The 23,737-nt window shown below is 41.3% G+C and overlaps 1 protein-coding gene across 3 annotated transcripts in view; it reads left to right on the forward strand.

The window, feature by feature from the left end:
* Positions 1-477: 477 nt before the first annotated feature.
* LOC127611798 (glypican-6-like) overlaps positions 478-23,737 on the forward strand; it is an 83,978-nt gene continuing 60,718 nt past the window's right edge. Inside the window, exons 1-2 of one of the 3 annotated variants that reach the window (XM_052082565.1) lie at positions 478-656; positions 831-1,029. In XM_052082565.1, the coding sequence (XP_051938525.1) occupies positions 858-1,029 (172 nt within the window). In that variant the 5' untranslated portion in view covers positions 478-656; positions 831-857. The remainder of the gene's footprint in view (positions 657-830; positions 1,030-23,737) is intronic. The other 2 variants (XM_052082564.1, XM_052082566.1) reach the window with 2 other exon arrangements.

Raw genomic sequence — 23,737 nt, forward strand, 5'->3', positions numbered from 1 at the left:
GAATAACGATTCATATCTATTGTATCTGGTGTGTTGGAAAACAGGCTGCATTCGTTTTTGGCTCAATTATTGGTTTGCCTTTCAGCTTTACTGTTTATTCGAGGAATTTTTGTTTTTAATCGTTAATCATTTTTAATCTCACAAAATGTAATGACTAAGAATATAATCTCGCGCCATTCATTCAATAGTTACAGTTAGGCTACAGCCCATTTTCATGAGTAGGACTACTTATTCATTTTTAAAAAAATAAGAATAATATTGAGAGAACATTGAGAGATTTTAGGAATACAGAGAAACAATCACAGTGACACAGTTGTGCATCAGAAAATAGATAAATACGGACAGCCAAGCATTCACGTGAATCTCAATTGTCCCTTGCAGTGCTTTTAAACTGGTCACTACAGTTCGACTCCAGTCCACATTTTGTGAGCTGCTTCGCACCGCCTGAGCATCCGATGCGAGGCGCACAGAGGAGGCTCTCCTCTGCACCCACTCGCACAGCAGTTGCACTTGAACGCAGCGCGCCTCTGCTCTCAGTCCGGACCGCACGTCTGCTGCAGGGCTAAAACAAGTTGAGCGCCTGCGGCGAGAAGAGCACTTCTCTTCTCCGGATCCATGTGGCACTTTCATGCGCGCCATCTCTCAAGCGGTGCATGGTGGGGGCTCTTAATTAAGCACCCCTTGCTGCATTTCAAACACATTTTCTCCTTAGGGACATGTGCTTCTACTTGGCTGTGCAGACACTAACTGAGTAAAAGATCCAAGTACCAGTGGATCCTCCTGTTGTTTATTTCTTTTTTTTTTTGTTTTTGTCATTTTTTTAAATTCAGTAGAGGATACAGCAGGGAAGCTCCTGGATGTTTTTACCCAAGTCCACAATGCTCAGACTGGAGATGCTCGTTTACACTTTTTCTGCGCTGTGCATCGCAGCCAAAGCAGAATTGAAAGCACGGAATTGCAGCGAGACGAGGGAGGCTTGTGTAGCCAGGGGCTTCAGCTTCACGCATGTTCCACTCCAGGAGATTCCAGGTAAGACTACAATGCAACTTGAACACCAAGATGTTTATGTATGTGTGTGTGTGTGGTGGTGGGTGGGGGGGGGGGGGGCAACTCAGTCGTGCTCATTTTGGGTTTGCTGCTGAGTTTGAGGGTGGCGCAAAACCTTAACCACTTGTTCAATTTCCATGTGCTAAAAGAACGTTTTCAACCTCCACTGCCAAAAGTAAGCCCTACTACACAGGCTACACTGTACACAATAGAATAAAGTTGAACTTTTAACGAAAACCAAATGTAGTATAACCACAAAAGAAAAAAAAAAGAGAGGACATATGGTGTGGGGGGGGGGGTAGGCATCATATCATGAGAAGGATCAACAGAGTCATGTAACAATAATGTAGTTTTACAAGAAGTAGGTTTTAATATGTGAAGTGAGACTATTTTGAGAAAAAAACACAGGTAAAAAAGTGGAACCTTGTTTCATGAAAGTTGGTTTATTTACATAATTTCAGATAAATTGATTCAGTTTTATTTTCTTCTTCTTTCCAATAATAGCACTAGTTTTATGTCCCAAAAAGGTGAAAAGGCAGGTGATGATGCTATTAGGAAGAACGGGGGAAGGTGCTGCTGTTTGGGCGGGTTATCCGCAGGCCCCGCCCTCCACTCGCTTGCTGGATCCCGACACACAAAGGTGACTTAGTTTAGGGGGCGGGAATGGATTCAATGTACTTCCATTCATCTTAATGGGAAGAATAGAATTGGTTTGCGAATATTTCAGATTGTGAACAGGTCACAAAATGAATTAAGTTCTTAAACCGAGGGTACACTGTAGTACCGGTAATTCTGCAAGAAAAAAGTTACAAGAAGGGCCAAAGGACCTTCAACTAAAATGAAGCAGTAGTCAAAAAAAAAAAAGAAAAAGTAGAGATTTTGAGAGAAAAAGAAATAACAATCAGAGGTAGTCACATCTGCAAATTTTGCCACTCTGTTATTCACTAGTGGCCGGGCCATCCGTCCATCAAATCTGTCATCATCAGTACCCGCAATCATTTTCTTGCTCGTCCGCTATAGAACACTGTGAAAACAAAATCAAATATTTTACAATGAATATTTACAATCATCTCATTTCACTCAAACATTCACTGAATAAACCAAATATGACATACATTGGTTTACTCGTTTTGCAAACCAGTGTAAACCAATGACGGACTAAAATCCACTTCTTGTATGTGCTTAATCTGTCAGGTTTTTTTGTTTTGTTATTCACCCGAAAAACTGGCACCTTTCAGTGCATGGTTGATGGACGTTACGTCAGTACTCGCGGCATGGCTACCTCTGGTAATAAATCTAAAAAAGTCATGTCAATTAAATACTTTGAAATATCTTGAAGATAAGAAAAAAAGTTCTAATACAGTAGTGCATTTTTTTTCATTTTACAATCATTAAGTCAGAACTTAGAAATAAAATTGTCAAATTCCAAGAAAAAGTATGTATTGTTATTATTATTATTATTATTATTATTATTAGGAAGAAAAGTTGCCATGTTATAAGAATAAATTCATATTAAAAAAAATAAAGTTGTAATATGAGAAAAGAAAAACCTTTGTGAACCAGTGGGAATTTTGACACTCATTCAGTTTGAATTCCAACTTTCTTCTGTTCAAGTGAGACTTCTTTTCTGGGATGAGGACACATTTCCACCTCTTCTTTCCTTGTCATTTTCATTAAATTTTCATTTCATTCATCACTTTGTTTTCATTGAATCGTGACCCTAATACTCCGTCGCAGAGGTCGGCGGTCAGCCTGGGTATCTTTACTTCCTAGAAGCACGCGAGTTAATTATATGCGAGCTGCTCTACATGACGATAACGATATTTAATCCTAACGTGAAGAGTCCCTCCAGGCGGCTGCGGTGAGATTGCCTGCCTGCTCCGTGCTGGAGCCAACCCTGCGTGCATAGATAATGGATAATGAATGGTCAGCCATAAGCAGATTAACTAACCCGTCCGAGCGTACATTTTAGCACCAACGCCAGGCGGACTTGCGGCTTCCTCTTGCTTAAGTGTCTCCAAACACAAGGGACTCTTTTTCCACATGATTAAAAATGCTATAAAAGACAATTAAAGCGCATCTCACTTGCAATTATATTGTATAGCTGCCTGAGAGACTGACTGTGAGGCTTACCAACTGGAGATGTGAGACTTTTCCCACACTTGCAAGTCATCACAATCCAGTTAATATAGCTTAGCATTCTGTCAATGAATGAGCACAAATCTCCTGTTCATCGGTGGGAGCCAACATCACAAAAAGGGATCATCCATATCTATATTCATAATGATACAAATATCATTACAGATACTGATATCACTGAAACAGTGGCAGCAGTAGACTCGCCTGTCAGAAATTGGTCTGATGATCGTGAAGGCCAGGGACTGTTTGAATCCCGCGATGGAGCGATATAGAAAAAAAAACGTTAATCTGCTTCCCGGCGACTGCCGAAGTGTCCTTGAGCAAAATGCCATCCCCACCTCCCACCTAAAGTGTGCACAGCAGCACAATTGGCGCTTCGCCATTTCTGTTAATTTCTCCTTGTGTGCCTACATGTGTGATGAGTGCATTTTAAAAAAAAGGGATGCAAATGCGATGCGTCAAAGTCCACGCCGCGGAAAGGAAGACTAACTACAGCCTTTGTATTTTCAAATTGTAATCTTCCTCATTATCACTTGCACAGTTTAGAAAAAAACCTTCTTTATTAACTATTTTAAAAATAAAAACACTTGAAATGCAAAATGTTGCTTTGTAACTGATATTTCAGTGTCAGAATCAGATGTGTGCGATATATCATGTTTCACATTAAGGTGCAAATCAAGTGGTGAAATCGGTCATTAGGCTAAAAATGAAACACACTTCTATCGAGAACAGCACTACGATATATTGCTCGGTTGATACCGCTTGACAGTATTATTAAAATTGTAAATTAGTATACTTACAAAACAGTTAGAAGGGATCAAATATCAATAGTTTGTTTTTTGTTTCAATTCTGGGCTGGTATTGAATTACCAGAATGACACTATTGATCCCCCAAACGAACTTTTTACATTCCTCTCAGCTGGTAACAATGTGTAATTAGTCACAACATTCGGAATAATCAATTGACATACGTGAATGGACAGAGTTACTCCCACATTTAAGTACCCCGATTTAAACGACAAACAGGGACAACGTCATGATGCAAATAGACGTCATTTTCAGATATTACTTTCTACAGTACTTCCTGTACAACAAAGACCAAGATTGATTGCGAAACAGCATGCGCAGAACACAAAAACAATGCCCCGTTCAATAGTTTATGCAACCCAATATTCACATTAGAAAAGGGGGTACCGCAGGGGACTTGTTTGGGTTTTTAAAAGTGGAAGTCAAATTGAAATTCAAAATAATGGACTTATTTTGTTATCATTAGATAGCCGCGGTCCACTGAATTTATGTTCAACTGCAATGCTAGATCCCGGTACATTGAAGATGCTTTCAGAGAGCCTATTCACCAAGTACCGTTCGCTAAGCTCTCCACGGGGCACTACGCCCTTTTGGGCTGCAGTTTTTCAATTTTGTGGTTTACTTTGTACTGATGCCAGCAAAAGCAAATATTTCACATTTCAAAAGGGGAAATGAACGTGTGAAGTGGATCTGGAAGTCGTTTGTCACCAGTCATCAAACAGTCTAATTTGTAGGAGCGTATATTTGCATTCTCTATTTAATAAGTGAAAAGTAATTTAATCAGAGGACTGTGCTCATGACTGAATGCAGGTTTGGAGATTTTTAATGAGGATAAAGGTGAGTGAGCTGGCTGTTGTTTAAGCGTTGCCTAGCAAAGCATCTTGCAGCACACGCGGGCACGTCGTCACTTTCTATAGCTTTGATGGCCAGCCGACACTGTTTCAAATGAAATCAAATGATTCAAAGCCTAACCTTTGTCACCATCACAATGACGGGGAGAACGTGCAATTTGACAGCGAACACCCTCATTTCAGGGTCACCCCACCCAGTATGTGTAAATTTCACAAAGCTATGGCCCAAAAAGAAAGGAGGTACAGACAGTAAAAAAGGGAAAAAAATGCTGAAGTTGTGGTGCAAAGACAGAAACATTCTAATCAAGAATTTATTCACACCAAGTGGTCCCTTAGCCCTCTACGTTCACCAGATGGCGCTGCGTTAAAAAAAAGAAGTTGTTAATTGTAGTTGGAATCTACATTGTCATGATACCATGATAATTCATTGAAGTCAGACAGACATATTTAGGATTATTTTCCCTTAGGGAGGTCTTATTGCGTGCCATTGTACTTTGTAATTCATGAAGCATCCCCCGTCACCTAAGGCAATATATAACATTTTTTATGGCTTCTCATGATTTAGTATTTTCACCATTTTGCTTCATGTTGGGGCAGCACCAGAGACTGGTGATGACGTAGTACGTCTGCCCCACAGTTATGAGGTTCTCCGGGTAGCCAAAACTTTTCACACATTCCCCAAAACTTGCATGTTAGATTCATTGAAGACTCGAAATTGCGTGAATGATTTGTCTCTATGTGTTCTGCGATTGGCCGGCGACCGGGGCATTGTGAGCTTGACTCCGGTTTCTCTGTAGCTCTGCAAGTATGAAAGCGGCTGGATTTTTCCCTCATGTTAGTTGAAAATAGTCCAATTCAAAAGCAATACAAAGCTTTTGTTTTTCTCAGATTTCTCGCTGAATTCCTGAGAGAACACTTTGCATTGTGTGAACGTGGGAAATGTAATAATTCACATTTCCGAGCATGACGGTCCAATTTCCAATTTTTTTGCGTTCATTGGCACGACGAAACTTGAGAAGAAACAGCTGCTAAAAGCACGACAATGGTTTTAGCGGCGTCGTTCAGTCATGTGTTCCAAACAGAAACAGCTGTGGTTGGGGGGGAATTAAAGTCGGCAGTTAAGCACAAAGGTGAGATTGCAGAAGTGATGGTTTTATCTCAAAAAAACTTGGCACGCAGCGAGCATAGCATAGGTGTTTTTCATCCTGCATCAGCAGAAGTGTCTCACTGGGAGGAATTTTGTAGAACCCAAGCTGAATAGGATGAGGAGTCAAGATATAGTGCTTGTTTCAGATGATCTCTGACATGGGATGTGTTTGGACCTCCTAAATGTATTTAAAAGCACCACTTCACTAGAAGGGACACAATCTCCTGTACAAGCTCGAGCTGGTCATTTTTTACTGGCACTGCCAGAGATGTCAATTTATTTTTCGATATTATTGTGGTTGCAGCTTGAAATACATTGCACAGTGATTTGGTCACTTCCATTCAGCCATTTTTTTTTAAATCACTTATCGTCATTTAGAGTCCCAGATGGCCTGGACACTAGCTGACTTTGGGTGAATCACAGAGCGCATTGACAAACCACCATTCACAAAGCCCATCCTAAAATTTCACCTGAGAGCCAAATATCCCTATTTTTGTTTTTGTAACATAATAGCACATCATGCCAGGCTTTTGTTTTAGTTCTGATTATTTATAAGTAGAGTAATAAACAAAAACTAATGGTGTCAACATTTCTGACAGGCCTTTTACTTTTCACACAGCTAATTAAACAAAAAAAAAAAGTATAAATAATCCCATCTGGTGAGTCTATCAGGTTTGTGTCTATGAAGCCAGGCTACATTGTTTGATAAAAGGCCCACCTGTTCACTCGTGCCTGGAATAACTAACCCACTCGCACCTTTGCATCTGTGTCGCTGACATCACAAGCGGTCTCGGAAAAGTGAGTGAACAATTTCATCTCTCATCTCCAGATGATGTCACCCCTAGAATAGACACCCTTTGATCAGCTCCTTTGAATGAGTCATATTGAGGCGAGGTGTTATAAGTACCTCAGCAAATTTGCGCCGGGGATGGCCGTGTCCTTGAGGCGTGCATCCTGCCGACTTCTCACTGACGCTTGACGTTAAAAATTTAAGACATCTATCAATAGGGGGGAAAAAAATTAAAAAGATGACAGCACATTGTTGGTTTTTGAGACGTGTCGCAAAGGTAAATACTGCAGCATCTGTTGACCGAGCAATTAGCGCTGTTGGAGTCTGGCTCAGAGCTGCTGTCACACTCGATTAAGTCATGCGGACGAAAGAGCAGCCTTCATATGGCTGCCGCAATCTCAACTGTACAGGTTTCTATTTCATGAAACAGCAGTGCCGGTTCCATTTATGCGCCTTTGCTTGCCTTCGCAGACATATGAGGATTTTTCTGATGTATCGCACAGGTGACACAACACAGAGTGAGCAGTGATCTGTAAAAAAAAAAGTCTCAATTAGGATTTTCCAGAATAAAGGCATTATTCATACTTCAATATCATCTTGGAGGTCTTCCAGTCAGGTTTCAAGATGATAGCACGGAGTCAGCCCTGTTACGCGTTTCTAATGACATCCTCCTGGCAAATTTTATTGGACTTAACTGCAGCATTTGATACAGTGGATCACAGTATTCTGCTGACTCGTTTGCAGCACTTGGTGGGCATTGGTGGCAGTGCTCTTGAGTGGTTTAGGTCCTATCTAGCTGAGAGAACCTTTTATGTCAGCCTTGGCTGCTCTGAGTCACGCACTGCTCCCCTGTCATGTGGTGTTCCACAGGGCTCAATTCTGGGGCCTCTGATGTTCTCGCTGTATCTGCTCCCATTGGGTTCCATCTTAAGGAAACATGGTATTCCCTTCCACTGCTATGCAGATGACTGCCAGATCTATGTCGCACTGAGCAAGAAAGACGCCTTCTCATTAAGGCCACTCCTATCCTGTCTGGAAGAAATCAAAACCTGGATGGCACAAAATTTCTTGAAATTCAACGAAAAGAAGACACAGGTGATATTGTTTGGTCCCAGTGGCCCTTGTACATTCCATCCTGTAGACTTGCCCCCTGTCTCCTTATCTTAAGTCAACAGTCTCAAACTTGGGTCTTAAACTGGACAGTGATTTCAAACTTGATCGGCAAATTGGGGCCGTTGTTAACTCCAGCTTCTTTCACCTTAGACAGCTGTCCAAAATAAAACCTCTCCTCTCACATGAACACTTTGAGACAGTAATTCATGCCTTTGTCACATACCGGCTCGATTACTGCAATGCTCTTTACTTTGGAGTCAGCCAGTGCTCCATTAAGCGCCTTCAGCTGGTCCAGAATGCCGCTGCTCGCCTCTTGACTGGTACTCGTAAGAGGGAGCACATAACTCCTACTCTGGCATCCCTTCACTGGCTCCCCATTCATTTTAGAGTTGTTTTCAAGATCCTCCTCTTTGTTTTCAAATCTCTGAATAATCTCGCGCCACCTTACCTCTCTGAGCTCATCCGCCCCTACACACCTGCCCGGCGCCTCCGGTCTGTGGACCAGACATTATTAGAAGTACCAAGAACTAAACTGAGGCTCAGAGGGGATCGAGCCTTTTCTGTTGCTGGTCCCTCTCTCTGGAATGACCTCCCACTGAACATTCGGCAAGCCTCCTCGCTGCCCATCTTCAAAGCCCTCCTCAAAACTCACTTGGCATTCGACTCGGCATGACTTAGATTTGTTCTTGGTTTTACTGTTTGGTGCTTTCTAACGCCTTTATTACCGATTTGTCTTACTGTTTATTGTGCATGTTAAATGGCTCCATGTACAGCACTTTGCATGCAGCGATGGCTGTTTGAAAGTGCTCTATAAATACTGTTGACTTGACTTGACTTCAATTAATACACTTGATCCTTAAATTCCACATTTTTGTCCAGTTAGGGCAGGAAATATTTATCTAAGGCAACAGCTAGTAGACAGTTTGACTGACCTCCCACTGAACATTCGGCAAGCCTCCTCGCTGCCCATCTTTAAAGCCCTCCTCAAAATCCACTTGTATTCTTTGGCGTTCGACTCAGCATGACTTAGATTTGCTCTTGATTTTACTGCTTGGTGCTTTCTACCGCCTTTATTACCATTTCGTCTTACTGTTTATTGTGTATGTTAAATCGCTCCATGTACAGCACTTTCTATGCAGCGATGGCTGTTTGAAAGTGCTCTATAAATACTGTTGACTTGACTTGTTGACTTGATTGCTAGAGCAGGTGAGCTGGATTCTATCTCAGGTGAATTTTAGCGAGAGGTGGTGCACTGTACACTCTGGACTGATTGACAATGTTGTTGCATAATTGCATTACCATACATTGACACGTTTGACTGAGAGTGATGGACTCAGTTATTTACTGAACCCGCCATTTCTTTGTTTTTAACAATAGGCGCGCCTTTTAGCTTCTCTGGAAGGTTCCTCCTATTTTTCTGGGAATAGCGTGATAGTCACTCTCCCAGGAGGAGCAACGAACAACGTTTGGTAAACATGTTTGTGCAGATACACATCAGAGGTCAACATGAGTTTTGGGTTCACATTTTGTCATTCTACAATAGCCAAGTTTATTTGTAGAACCCTGAATAACATAAAAGTGCCTAATGGCTTCGCAGACTTACAAAGATTGACGACATCCCCTTGTCTGAACTCTTCAACCAAACGAGACAAAACTAAAATACGACCCATTAGGGAGGAAGAAAGGATGAACTGTTGAGAAGGGACCTCAGATGCAGTAATTCCCTTTCGAGATGGCCAAGCTGCAGTGGATGCTGAGTGGGCAACTTCTATCGCACAGTATGGTGCTGTACAACGTGAGTTACAACAGCATGAGAGTCCATTTCATAAAATGAAGAGCCACAGGTAGACACCTTTTAGGGAGGTGGTTCTTTCTTTGGATCTGTCCCTTGTCGGTGCATACAGAATCTTTGCAGCAACATCTTCACTTCAATATAAATGAGTCGATGACATCCACTTTTTACAATAATGACTAATCTAACACGTTGCTCTCCTGACTACAATTAGGAAGATCAGAAAACATTATTCACACCACCCACCATGCGACACCTTTCAAACTCTCAAACGACGACATTTGCCGAATGCGGATACATTGGGTATGAATAAGCACAGCGTCCGTCTCACTTCACTTTGTGGTCCAAGTCTCGCGAGATTTCCCACAACATTGGCCAACGCTCTTTTTAAACTGACAATGCTCCATTTTCTAAACAAGGCAGCATTCAATACAACAGTCATAGTATTGCTCACCTGGTTACACATGCCTAAAGAAAACCTCCCGTAAGACATTGTCGTGAAAGTTGACACGAAAGTGTAGATGGTAGAAAGCCGAATGATGGAATGGTAGACCGAGTGTTACGGCAAGTGAGGATTATGTCATTTTAACAAGGCATTAATCGACAGAAAACTGTAATTTTTTGTTTTTGTTTTTGTTTATAAAGCGGCTGTGTGAGTACTGTTGTGCTGCCGTCCTGCTGCCACATCATTTGGAAAGAAAAGTTAAGGTTAAGTTCTTAAATGTTGAAACCTCTTTCTGTGTACCGTCTTTCTTTGCAAATATCTCATGTTACAGTATGTGCACCTGCAGCTTATAGACAGGTGCGGCTTATGTGTGTACAAAATGTTTTTTCCTTTAAAAATGTAGTGGATGCGTTTTATTATCCGGGGCGCTCTTTTGTCCGTAAATTATGTTAGCTTGTTTATTTAAAAAGCAAACTTTATTCTTAAAAATCAATGTTAAAAAAACCCCAAAACATACACTTCAAATTAATGATTTGCAAGTGTTTTATGTTAAGTGGGGTTGTCAACACCTGATGTGTGCAACTCATAAACTAACTTAGTTCTTTTAAAATCAAGTCATTAGCCTAGTAACAAAGTTACTTTAAAGTCAAGTAAAGAGTATTTTACAAAGTTACTTTTTCGAGGTAAATGTGGCCACACTGTCAGGAAACTTGTTGAGTTGAATCAACAGCGCCAACGAGTGGTCTCAAATGTACCTCACTTGCTTCAAGACACGACAAATCAACGGTAAAATTGACAGATTTAGTTTGGATTAGTTAAGTGTTGAAGTGTCTTGGAAATTGCTGCCCTGAACCATTTGATCCAATTCTGGGCCGTGTGCGGTTTCCCAGTTTTATGTATTCCAAACTCAACAAATTTTTGACATAGTATCATGCTCAGCCTCAGCATGATTCACGAGTGCACTTCATGCTCGCAGCCGCCCAGTTTTATTCTGGTCAAAGCGATGCCGCAGGATTCAGTGGAGCCAGGGTGAGAAGGCAAACTCTTAACAGCTCCGCAAGTATAAACTTTTTGTCAGCGCAAGGCCATGATTCAACCTGCAGACGAGCTAGCTCGAGGCTGTTTGCCGATGCATGCTGAAGAGAAATTTCAAGATATTCTTTTGTCAAATCTTTTTGTCCATTGGGACCTTGAATGTTCTTTCAGAATTGAACCAAACCTTCTGAAAATGCTCAAAGCAACCATCGTGGTTGAAATCACAGTATATGATCTGACCTCTGTGAAACTTTATCCCATTGTACATCTGAGGAAAAATTGGGTGAGGAGCAGAGAACAGGAAATCTGCCACATGCACTGCAACACATACGTTTTTTTGATTGGAGCCTCAGGCTGTTTGAGTTCAGCTCATAAAAAAGGGAAGCCAATACAACAGTGATTGTTGCTTTTATAATTTAGAATCAACAAACTTTGTCCACACGTACGATAATATATAATGTTAAAATGACACTAAAAACCTTGCCTGTACTGTTTAAAAACAAACAAAAAAACAAAAGCTTTATTGTGGTGACAGTTTGACATCAGGAATTAATTCATTCTCGTTCCATATTTCCTTCCAAAGGAGGAGAACACACGTGGCGAGTAGAATAGCTTACAGTTTAGAAACGGCGACTCCAAGTCCGGGCTGCAGTGTGTGCTGAAGTGCACTATTCCTCGTTGATATAGAAGCATATTGCACCATTTTTTGATTTCTCCAATAGCGCTGTGTCACGCTCCGCTCATTGGAGACGGAATCCGGGTAGAGGGAAGCGTGCTGTCCGGGTAGCGGTCACTGAGTCGGGTTTCGGTGACGCAGAGTGCGGCAAAACGTGCAAAGGACTCGTTGGTCCTTGTGAGAAGTTCATCCATCTTGTATGGTCGAGAACTTAGATGAGCAAGAAGGGTCAATGGGATCGGGGTTCGAAATGACTTGCGCGGCGGCTCACTTCCCCCTCTTCCGGCGTTGTTTCCATCCTCGGTACAGAGCAGCTGCCCCGCCGGCTATTAACTCCGAAAAATCTTGTGGGTTTGTGTGTGTTGGCGAAAAAAAGCGCGTCTTCTCTCGAGTAAATAAGTGACATAGGATCGCCAAAATATGAATGAAAATGACGACAATACTAAAGAGCGCGTAATCGAGGCAGCCAGTCGTGTCGGCGCCATCTCGGAACAGATTGTAATCGACTCTAGCTTCAGCGTAGTAAGCAAACGCTCAGCGTCACTGTCACAGGCATGCCTGTAGGTTACAAGGTCTCTTTTTGTCCTACACACAAAGAACGGTATTTGTTATCAGTTTTCATTTAAAAACATTTCACATCGCTGCCCCCCCCCCCCCCCCGCACCCCCCTAACTGTTGTCTGGATTGAGGTAGCGAGAGAGATAAGATGTTACGATACGGTTGAGGCCACATCACAATAGAAGTCGCATCCGATGCCATCGTTTGTTTATTCTCAGTCATGAGCTGGACTGAAATATGAGTGCTGATATTATTTGATCCTTGGCCGCTTGCGTAAGGGCACAAATGAGCTTCGCTGGAGTGTGTAATGTGCACAGGTTTTCCCGCATCGTGTAATGGAATGGGGAGGATTAGAAAGGGTAAATGGGAGCACCTGCATGGTAGGGATGGGGTGATTAGGAGTGGCCGATGATGTATTACGAGACCCAAATGACCTTTCTGCCCATCACACATGCCGCGTGCCCACCTGTCAAGTGGGAAATAACAACACAAAATATTTTTCGCAACACGCCGATGCCAGTAATGTTTCCAAAAGCAAGCCGTTCACAGTTTGTATAACGTTACACTGCAGCAGTCACGACTCATGAGCGTTACCACACCACAGGAACGTTGCCTGTGAGCTACCACACAAGAAGTGCAAAGCGACACGAAGTAACCATTCCGAAAAGTAAAGAAAACGTTTTTTATAAAGCTCCAGGGAGCCACTAGATGTCGCTAAAGAGCCGCATGCGGCTCTGGAGCCGCATGTTGCCGACCCCCGGGCCAGGTGTTTCCTTATTAGACTATGCTGTCAGGGTTTTGGGGGTCCTTCAACAATCAGGTTTGAAAAAACAAACAAACAAAAAAAAAAAAAACGTTATATAAATAAATGGCGATATAAGAAACAAACACACTGTTTATTTATAATTTGTTTACTGTATACAGAATGTTTACACAATGTGTGCTGTATTTTTATCCATTGCTCTTCTTGTTCTTTCTCAATATATTTAATGTTTTGTGTAATTTGTTACATGTATGGCAAGGTCTGTTCAAAGACATTAGGTCTGTTCAAAGACCTTGCCATCCATGCTATAAAAACATGTCTCGGATTATTTAGGGTGTTTCTATACTTGGGTTATGGGGAATGGAATGCAACCCCCGTGAAGGAGCGGGTTACTGTATATGCTAAGTTTCAGAATTGGTGTTTCGTCTGTGAAAACATGTACCCATTATAGGTTCAGGCAAAGCTGTCTACGGTTCAGGAAAAACAAGCCATTATGAAGCTGAGAAAAGATGGACAATCATTCCAAAACATTGCGCAAACACTGGCCAAAGCCGAATGTCCTGAAGAACAAAGAAACTACTAAGAGTTACCAAGTAACAGGCCTCCGACGGGTAGATCAAGGAAAACTATAAGCCGTTGATGACAAAAACATTGTACGAAACCCCAAAGCAGCTTTGTGCCATTAGTAAAACATCCAGAGGCTCGGAGCCAAGGTACCACAAAGAACCGTTTGCAGAACGAACAAAACTATAGAGCTGCGCCAGTATCTTTTGGCGTCTAACCCGAATCCTTTCAGTCCACAGCAAAAATAATAGGAATAGTGTAATATTTCGTCTTTAAAGGCTATTCTCGCACCTCTCAATGTAATCTGATGATGCCACACTCATCCAGGAGGAGGAAATCAAACAAATGATGGCGTTTGCTGCTGCAGAGGGGAGTTTTGTTTAAGCGCCGACACCAAACTCGCATTTCATCTGTCATGCTCGTGACGACCAAAATGGCCCCCTGATGCTCGCTCTCCGCAGAACCAATGCAAGGCGTCATTTGCCTTGCTTTGCGCCACCGCGACCGCGAATGACGCCGTCCGCATAAAGAGCAGAAGCAGGGGAATAATTGAATTTTATAACCTCCGCCGAAGCATGGGCCAAAGGAAGGATGGATGAATGAGCAGAGCTGGGAATTGTCTTCACTTTGTTTAACATTGTATTAGTAGTTAATGTCCCAGGTAGTGATGCATGCGCCATTATAGAAACAATCAGTCGCGTTCCCATGCACCTGATGATATATTTTAACAGGGGCATGATAAAACACTGCGACCCAAAGCAAATATTGCATGCAAGTCATTTGACAGGGTTTTGGAGAGAGCGATTCTCACATATCATTATTTCAGCTGTCAGTTGGCACTTACCAGCAGTAGCTGCCTCGAGGTTCCCTTCCAATTCCATTTAATGCGCTTTTATATAACATAAAATAGCACGTTAGCATGTCTGACTCACCGCACTGACGTTTCCCCCCCCCGTGGCCTTCCTACGTGGACTTTGCATGTTCTCTTTGCGTAAGTCTCATTTCCCGCTCAGTGATGCTGTAAACGTGGGTACCGTCGGAATGGTTGTCTGGCTCTCCACGTGCCCTGTAATTGACCGGTGACCAGTCCAGGGTGTAATCTGCCTTTCGCCCCATGTCAGATGGTGCCAGCTCACAACGACTCTGAACAGGATACGCAGGAAGAGCACATGGTTTTGCAGATGCAAGGGATTCCAAAAGGCTAAGAAAAAAGACGGGGGGCGAAAAAAAACCCCATATGCCACATATACTTTAGTTTCTGTGGGTCCAAAATTATGCCTACTCAGCATAAATGCAGTTCTAATTCAAACAGAAGACGTCGTAAAATGTTTGCCTTTGTGATTTGCAACGTCTGCAGGGCGGAGTTTGTTTTTTTTCCCCCTACATCCGAAAAACATAAATTAGATTAATTGAAGATTCTAAATTGTCCACGAGCTCCAGCTCACTAACGAAGACAAACGCGATAGACAAAGGATGGATAGACGTGATCCGTTAGTAAATTTCTTCAGATTTAGTGAAGCAGTGTGTAGTATGCTGCCCATGGTAAGTCTCGTGCGCAGCTATCGGGAAAACAATAGCATGTCTGAGATCACAAGGTGGCTCCTGTTGTGACAGCCGCTGCCATGTTACTCGGAAAAGCTAGCACGGCGCATCTGCTCCATATAACCTGGAACACAGGCGGTGCTGTTAATTGTTTTTCTATTTGGTCGCCAGCTGCCCAAAGAAAGTTACGGTCACAAATGGATTTCAAATTCATTATTTCAGGTTCAAAGTTTTTAAACGGCAAATGTACCTCTTTGAGAATGCATCTCCACAACCAATCTGCAACGGAAGATTTCAGTTGATTCTTTGTGTGGGTTTTGGTGTTCATCCAGTGTTCCTTAGCTCCAGACCCCAAGGCAGTGAAAGAGGCTTGTTTTTTTTCTACCTGTGTCAGCTAGAATTACATTTTAGGTTTTGAAAGCATTGATTTCTTCAGCTAAAATTTGCTCTTTTACGCAACATAAGATTTGGGTTAGCCCTTCGGTAGCCTATGCTGTATTTGTGAACCAATCTCTGAATTCACTTGACAGAGTATCTCAATTGCGATGCTTTAAAGTAATAAATGACCTGCGTTTATAAAAAAATAGAGTGGATAAACGAGCAAATACCCTTTAGCATTACACATTGTTGTTTGACGCTTCCCCATTGGGGAAGCCACTAGAAGGTACGATTTCTACTTCCTGGATAACGTATACAATTCCCACAGCTTGAAATGACAAATATACCTGTAAACACATTGCCTATCCCTCCTCTTTGCAGTACTGTACTGCACAGTCTCCATTTTGCAGCCGTGGCCCCTAGTCTCCTCCTGGATAACAGCCCCCAACAGCATGTGTTATTTGTTGCCATTAGTCTCATGTTTCCAACAATGGGACATTGCTTCATTGCAGCTTGTTTATTTGTAGGTTCACGCTGTACTATTTTTGAAGTGATAAAACCGAAACTGAGGTGAGGAGAGCCACCTGACAGCGGATGGAGTGATTTCACCAGACATTAGAACGTTCCTGTGTCAATATGTTTGCACCCTCACAGTGTTGGTGAAAGTAATTTTTAGCATGAACCAGGAGGTTTGAGCTTATTTTGTTGCTGTTACTTTATGCATTTCAATTGCGTTTTGATTGTCACAACCTTGATTAAATTAATGGAAGTGTATATATATATATATAGTCGGCTTCACAGTGCAGAGGTACCGGGTTCGATTCCAGCTCTGGTCTCCCTGTGTGGAGTTTGCATGTTCTCCCCGGGCCTGCGTGGGTTTTCTCCGGATGCTCCGGTTTCCTCCCACATTCCAAAAACATGCATGGCAGGCTGATTGGACGCTCTAAATTGTCCCTAGGTGTGAGTGTGGGCGTGGATGGTTGTTCGTCTCTGTGTGCCCTGCGATTGGCTGGCAACCGATTCAGGGTGTCCCCCGCCTACTGCCCGAAGACGGCTGGGATAGGCTCCAGCACCCCCCGCGACCCTAGTGAGGCTCAAGCGGTTCGGAAAATGGATGGAATGGATGGATGGATATATATATATAAGGTGAAGACACAGATTATTGTTTTTCTTTCTTTTTTTTTCATTTCATTAATTTAAAACTCAAGCTGCCTGCACTGCATGAATCATTCAGAATATCACGGTTGGACTACTTTGATCATAAAAATCAATTTCAATAAAAAGTAATCTCTTTAGCCTAAATGCTTTTGATACAGGAGGGAATCATCATAATCAAAGCAGGGTTTTCATTTGAAAATTACAAATTTGGTTCCTTGCCGGGACCCAAACTGACTCAAATACATCGACATCAAAGATACAGCAGCTCGGTTGTGTTCTGTAATTGTTTTGCTGCACCGCGCACCGGGTGCCTTGAATCTGTGCAGCGAACAATGAAATCTCATGAAGATCAAGGCATTGTGGAGGGAAATGTGCGACTCTGTGTCAGAAAGTTTGATCTGAGCCACGTGTCCCAAAACGCCTTCAATTGTGTGTATAACGTACATTAACTGATTCGTGCACAAGTGCATTGAAATGTTGATAGAAGGTCAAAATGAACTTCACCTGTATTTTTGGCTCGTGGTGAAATTTCAGCCTGTATGGTGCGTATCCCAAACGTTTCTTGAAGTGTGTTTGTTAGATATGTCTGCTTTCTTCAAGGCCTCACCTACATGTCAAATCCATCTAAGCGCCTCGTTGCGCCCATCTATCTTTAGCCGGCGTCCTGTTAATAGCGACACTTGGCCCTTGCACTCGCTCGGTTTGTTTTGAGGCGAGGGGAAAGCGGCTTTTGAGCGTAGTGCTGATGAGAGGTTAGTCCCGGCACTGCGGCGAGGTTTCACCGCTAATGAGGAAGCCGTTAAATTCAGAGTGAAAGGTAATAATCGGTAAAGTGCCACCGGCTGCTGCCCCGCGGTGCCGTCGCCGCTGCTAAGTGGATGCAGAGCATGTTGGCATGCATGTCTAAGCAGCATTTGGACTGAAAATCCATAGCAACCTCCTCCTCTTTGAGTACGTACTTTGTAATAATCAACATTAAAAAAAAAAAGTAGACACCATGTTAGAAATGCTAATCATCGTTCCCAAATCTGTTGAACATGCACACACACCCACATTAATCTTAACTGCGCTGATATTGGTCATCCTTGCAGCACTATATTGTGCATGAATATTCCATGGCCATTAACCTCCAGGTTGTACATTTTATTTGTTGATTTTTCATCTTGACTTGTATTTATTCAACCACCTCTGCTTAGCGTGTTGTTTTTTTTTACCCATATTTTGGACTCATAAGAGTTTTATGATTTAAGATTTATTTTCCTTCATACTGGTAACTCCAGTGTCAGGGAATACTGTGACAATATTAGCGCCACAATAATATTTCATGAAAAAGCAAAAAGGACTTTTTGTTTGCCTCGGATGACCTCCTGACTGCTCATCATAAAATATGGATGCGCTCTGTTCAATGGGGAAAAAGTAGTGAAGCTTGAAGCAAACTGCTTAAATTGAACAACTTGGTGGTGATCATTTTTATTATATATAAATATTGATCAGTTTTCCTGAAATGAGTGATATATAGGCAGAGTGTATTCTGCTTATTTGAACAAAACTTGGTCACATTTGGAAACCAGTTTCTAGCACAAAAAGTCATTGACATCTATTGAATGCTGGAGTGTTATGGCTTTGAATGGGGGATCCACTTTCTTCACATAACTTCTGATCCGATGGATATTTTTCTTCTATTAAGACTGCTTGTTGAGGCTGCTCCTCGTTTGGAATCAGTCGTTAAAAAATAATAAAAAACGAACAAGAAAAAAGAAAAGAGTGCAAAATAAGTCAATAACTGTCTTAACGCTGGTTGAGTTTAGGTATCATGCAGACATTTTGTGTGATGAAATTTTTTGGCTGAATTGCAAAATGGTGAAAGTGAGTGGAAGAGTGGGATGCAATCTATCAGACACAGTTATTAGCCAAAGCCAATAACTTGACTCAATGCATTTATTTTGATTTTAAAATAATTATTCCGCACACACAGCATTTATCTCTACTGTTTTATCCCGAGGTTATGCAAGATAAATCACATCAGTAAAAAAATGTCAATATTGTCTTTTTATTAACAGCTCAATTCCCAAAAATATGTTTCACTGTCAAAAATGATGAACAACCCTCCCCTTCAAAAAAAAAAAAAACTAACCTAACACCAAATAACTAAATCGTCCAAGTTAAACTTATTACTGCCTAACCAACCAAAAAGTCTTGTACAGAACTAGCTATTCAAATATAAATATAAAGTTAGTTAGTCAGAAAATTCAACTAACTAATTTAGCTAGCGAATTAACAAATGAACCAACTGATGCCGGAGCAGCCAACAGAATTGAAGAAAAAAACACATGACTAACTAGTGAAAAGAAATACCCATTGTCCAAATCCTAAATATTACGCAGGGTCTCGCAATGTAACTAGTCAACTACAGAACCAGCCCATGAGCAAATGAATGAAGGAACTAACCAGCCAACCGAAACTAACAAAACAAAGGTGGTGAAATGTTCCTCTCTTTGCAGTACTTTTTTTTCAGAAGGAAAGCACCCAATCGTTGATTCCGTACATTTTTTTAACACCTCCATAGTGCATGTTGCTGTGAGATAGGTTGACATAGAAAAAAAAATGTCACACCTGCTTCGTGGATGAAGCCCTTTTTCTCTATATTGCTTTCCCCATCATGTCGTCTCTCCCGAGGATAAAAAAGATTCGCGTCCTACACTCGTATCGTATTGCTTTCATTGTCAAATGTTTTATGTTGTCGGGAATTCATTTCTGTCTTGGATCTGTCCTTTTTTTTCCGCCCAAGGACAATCGGATGCCCGCTCTGTCTCTACCTGCAGAAGCCGCCAGTTATTTAAAGCGCACCCTGTCTTTCATTATGACTTGTGACATGACCCAAAATGTGATATGGTGTCACTGGAATTGATTGGATGAGAGGTTCAACTTGAGGAGAGAATTTGGCTATTCTGTACACAACGCCTCTGGAGACATTATTAAAAATGGAACGGGAAGAGTGTGTGAGGATGCATTGGCTTATGCATGCATACTGATGTTCATGAACATTATAATTCACACTCATATCATTTATTTCACAATGTTAGGATATCTATTGTAAAAATTGCATTTCCGTGGAAATGAGAGGAGGCACGTCAGAGTGTAGAAACTTAACGCAGAAAATGACAGTAAACATTAGTGATTCACCCAACATAATGGCTCAGTTATAAAAATGACATGATTAAATGCCAAACTGACAGTCGATTTGGTTTGTACCATATGCAATTTGATAATGCTGAATGACGTCGGTGATAATGATGATATGGTGTGTTGTAAGAGCTATTACACATGCAATTTAGAGAGTGAATTATTTATATCTGTTTCAGTGGGGCGGTAGTAGCTCAAAGACGGGAGGATCACAGATCAGAGTCACGCTGCACACCAAAATGTCAATTTATCAACTATTTGACAGAGAGATGTCAGTTTGCTTCCTGCCCATTATCGAGGTGCCTTTGAGCCATGTAGAGTTGCCACCTCCCAGGTCAGGTGGTGTGGCACTTCATGTCTCTTTTACCCTGCGTGCTGTATTTTTGTGACGAGCGCAAGTCGGATGTGAGGTGCTCTCTAAATCTGCGCAGGGACGGGCTGGAATTTGTTTTTATGTTTTCGCAAATAGATGCAGCTGGACGCAGTTTGAAATGTCTGTCTTGCGCCGTTGTGGGCGTGAACACAGCAGTTTTGATTGCCGTGCCACTACTGAACGAACCAGTGGGAGAAACAATCCTATATACAACACCTCATCAGTTTTAAGTTGGTTCTTCCGAATTTACATTCTAAGCTGCAAAAAAAAAAAAAAAAAAACAACCAGCCAGCCAGCCAGCTAACAAGAGGATGAATGAACATTTGAAACTACAGTATCCACCCATCCATTTTCTGAACTGTTTAATCCTCAGTAGGGTGCATGCTGGAACTGCTTGCCTGTGAACTCAACTCAACTGTATTTATGAAGCACTTTAAAACAGCTATCGCTGTATACAAAGTGCTGTACATGGAGCAGATATCATACATACAACAATAAAACGGGTGAAGATTCGGAGCAAGTAGGCTGAGGGGGATTGAGTACAGAATTGATAGTTTTAAATAGTACACATGGGTTGTGGCGGTTAGCCTGAATTAGATTTGATAAATATTTTCTTTTGGCCTCTTTAACTGTGATCTGGAAGTTACGCCAGCAGTCCAGATTTGATAAGAGGCCTGCACCTTGTGTTTTTTCCCACTTAAATTTGGCTTTACGACACATCTACCAAGCTGTGCAAGTTCTGTCATTAAACCAAGGCTCGGGTTTAGGTTTTGAGAGCAGTTTTTAAAGGAGCTACCGATTCCAGGATGGTGCTGTTTATAGATAGATAGATAGAATTGCTTGCCCTCCCCCCTAAAAAATAAAACTCGGCACTCACCCTTGAGGACAATTTTAGTGTGATAAATTCACCCACCATCCGTGTTTTTGGAATGTGGGAGGAAACCATAGTACTCAGAGAAAACACGCAGGCACAAAAAGAACCTGCAAACTCAACACAGGAAACGGCGGGGCTCGAAATTGAACCCATGACCTTCGCGCTTTGAGTTAGACATCTTAACCAGTCGACCACCGAATATATAAGCATAGCGAAACTAGCAAAGGCAAGTAAAATAACAACACGAAGACCTGTGACGATCACAGGGAATGGATAAAATGGTGTTTGGTGGCAGCAGATGGCAGAGCACACATGCTGCACATCTCTCTGGCCAGGTACACCGCTGATTATTTTTTAAAGATTGCCACTTTATTTGCCACGCAGAAAAAAAGGATAGAGCATAATGGTGCTATACGCAATTACAGCTAAGTGGATATAAGAACACGCGCGCCGTGTCTTAATTTAGACTGCCTGTAAAAAGCAGTTACTGTTTGCCAGAGCGACAACTACAAATGGATTAGAGTGCAATATGAGTGTTGCCTGTCAAATTGACAGATAATATGACACCTTTTTTTAAATACTAATACATTTTGGATTTTTAGGATGATGCACACCCTTTGGCTTGATTTACTAAAGGTTTGCATGTGCATGTGACGCCTCATGCAAACAGATGCGAAAGCTGATGCACGGACTGGCAATTTGGATGGCTGATTTTGCGTCTTTAAATACCGCATCTGAAATGCTGGCACAAACAACCGCGCTGTGCTAATCATGACCAGGAGGCGCAGGCGAAATGAGAGACATTGGAGAGAATGGATGTTTTCACTTTGTGTTAATATGTTTGAAATATGCTTGTTGCTGTTATGTTCACACTTCCAATTCTCTCATTTTAAATTGAATTTTGCTTTTGGAGTGCATTAGAAAAATTTGTATGGTGCAAACCATCTTTTGTCCAATATGCGTTATCTGTTAGAATGAGTGCAAATATAATTGTGGCCTGTTATTTGGGATTTTAGGAAACTATCGCAATCTCAGTTAATCATGCACACAAACAGCACGTGTAGTCTGTTACAATGAATTTATTTAAGATAAGATATCCTTTATTCGTCCCACACTAGGGAAATTTACAGCCTCCAGCAGCAAGAATGTATGTAGAAAGAAGAAAGGAGATAGAGAAAAAAAAAAATTTAGGATCTTAGTAAGACCCCAATGTTTATGCTCACATTTGATTGACACTGTCAGAGTTTGCTGTATGAATCACACAGAGTCGTTTCTAATATTTAGACGAATGAATTGAATAGAGCACTGCATCAGATCGCTGACATGCAAGTGATGCAGAGTAATTGCAACTAGTGATGGCAGTTTGCAAACACACTAATAATAGTGCCTCTCATTTCATGCTTAAACTGTTTTGCTGTAATTAAAATGAGTCAAAGCTCATTAGAAAGCTGCACATGCTCTTGTTAGGCAGACGCACGACGATTGGCTCAATACAGGAAGGTTAAGTAGGGATACATCTCTATGCTTCAAGCCTCTTTTTTTCTGTCTGACAATAAATACGGCTTCTGGTGTGAAATAATTCCCTTTGAGTGCCTTGCTCAGGGTCGTCGACAGCTTCCGATGGGAATCAAACTTTCCATAAGACTGGCCAAAACAGCCATTAGCACGGAAACAAATGATGGCTTTGCTGTCAAAGAAATGAATTACAATGAGCAACCTTAAAGAGCTCTCAATGGGTTGAGAAAGTATGCATTAGAAACTGTACTAATGAAGTAAAGAAAGCTAAATAGCTACAAAAAAATTTAAATAACTAGCAAATTAACAAAATAAAACAAAATCGTGAACAAATAAAAAAAACTACAGAGAAAGAAATACAGAGAAGAAATACAATAATACAGTGATAAACATGGCTAACTGGCTCACAAAGCAAACATGGAACTAGCAAGACTACTGAACTAATTAAACCAATGAGCAGTACTAATGCAAGCAAACTTAAAAAAATGAAATTGTTTAGGAATATTAAAAACCAGAGCCATTAATGCTAATAAAACAAACATTAATCCAACAGGCAAAACTAATAAATTAACAAGACAAACTAGCCAAAAATAATAAACTGGAAGAAAAAACAAAACAAACAAAAATAAACAAATGGAATGTCAATCATGAAACGCACGAACAAGTGAATTTAAGTAGCAAAGTTAGCAAATGGGTGGAACAAATAAAACTAACAAATGAACTGAATTTACCATTATTTTCAAAATGAACAAACAAAACTAACAAACCTATAAATTGACAATGAACATTATTATTTTTTAAATAAAAGACAACCGAAAATTCGCATTACATAGACAAACTATTCAGCAAAAGTAAAAAATTAACCAAACATCACCACGTTTATTGAACAAAATTAACAGAATGACTGACCACAACCTATTGCTATCATGCGTTACACTTAGCACTGGTGATACGGGAAAACGGAGTGTCATCATAGTCACGCATCGT

The sequence above is a fragment of the Hippocampus zosterae genome, chromosome 12 (assembly GCF_025434085.1).
Source record: "Hippocampus zosterae strain Florida chromosome 12, ASM2543408v3, whole genome shotgun sequence".
NCBI lineage: Eukaryota > Metazoa > Chordata > Actinopteri > Syngnathiformes > Syngnathidae > Hippocampus > Hippocampus zosterae.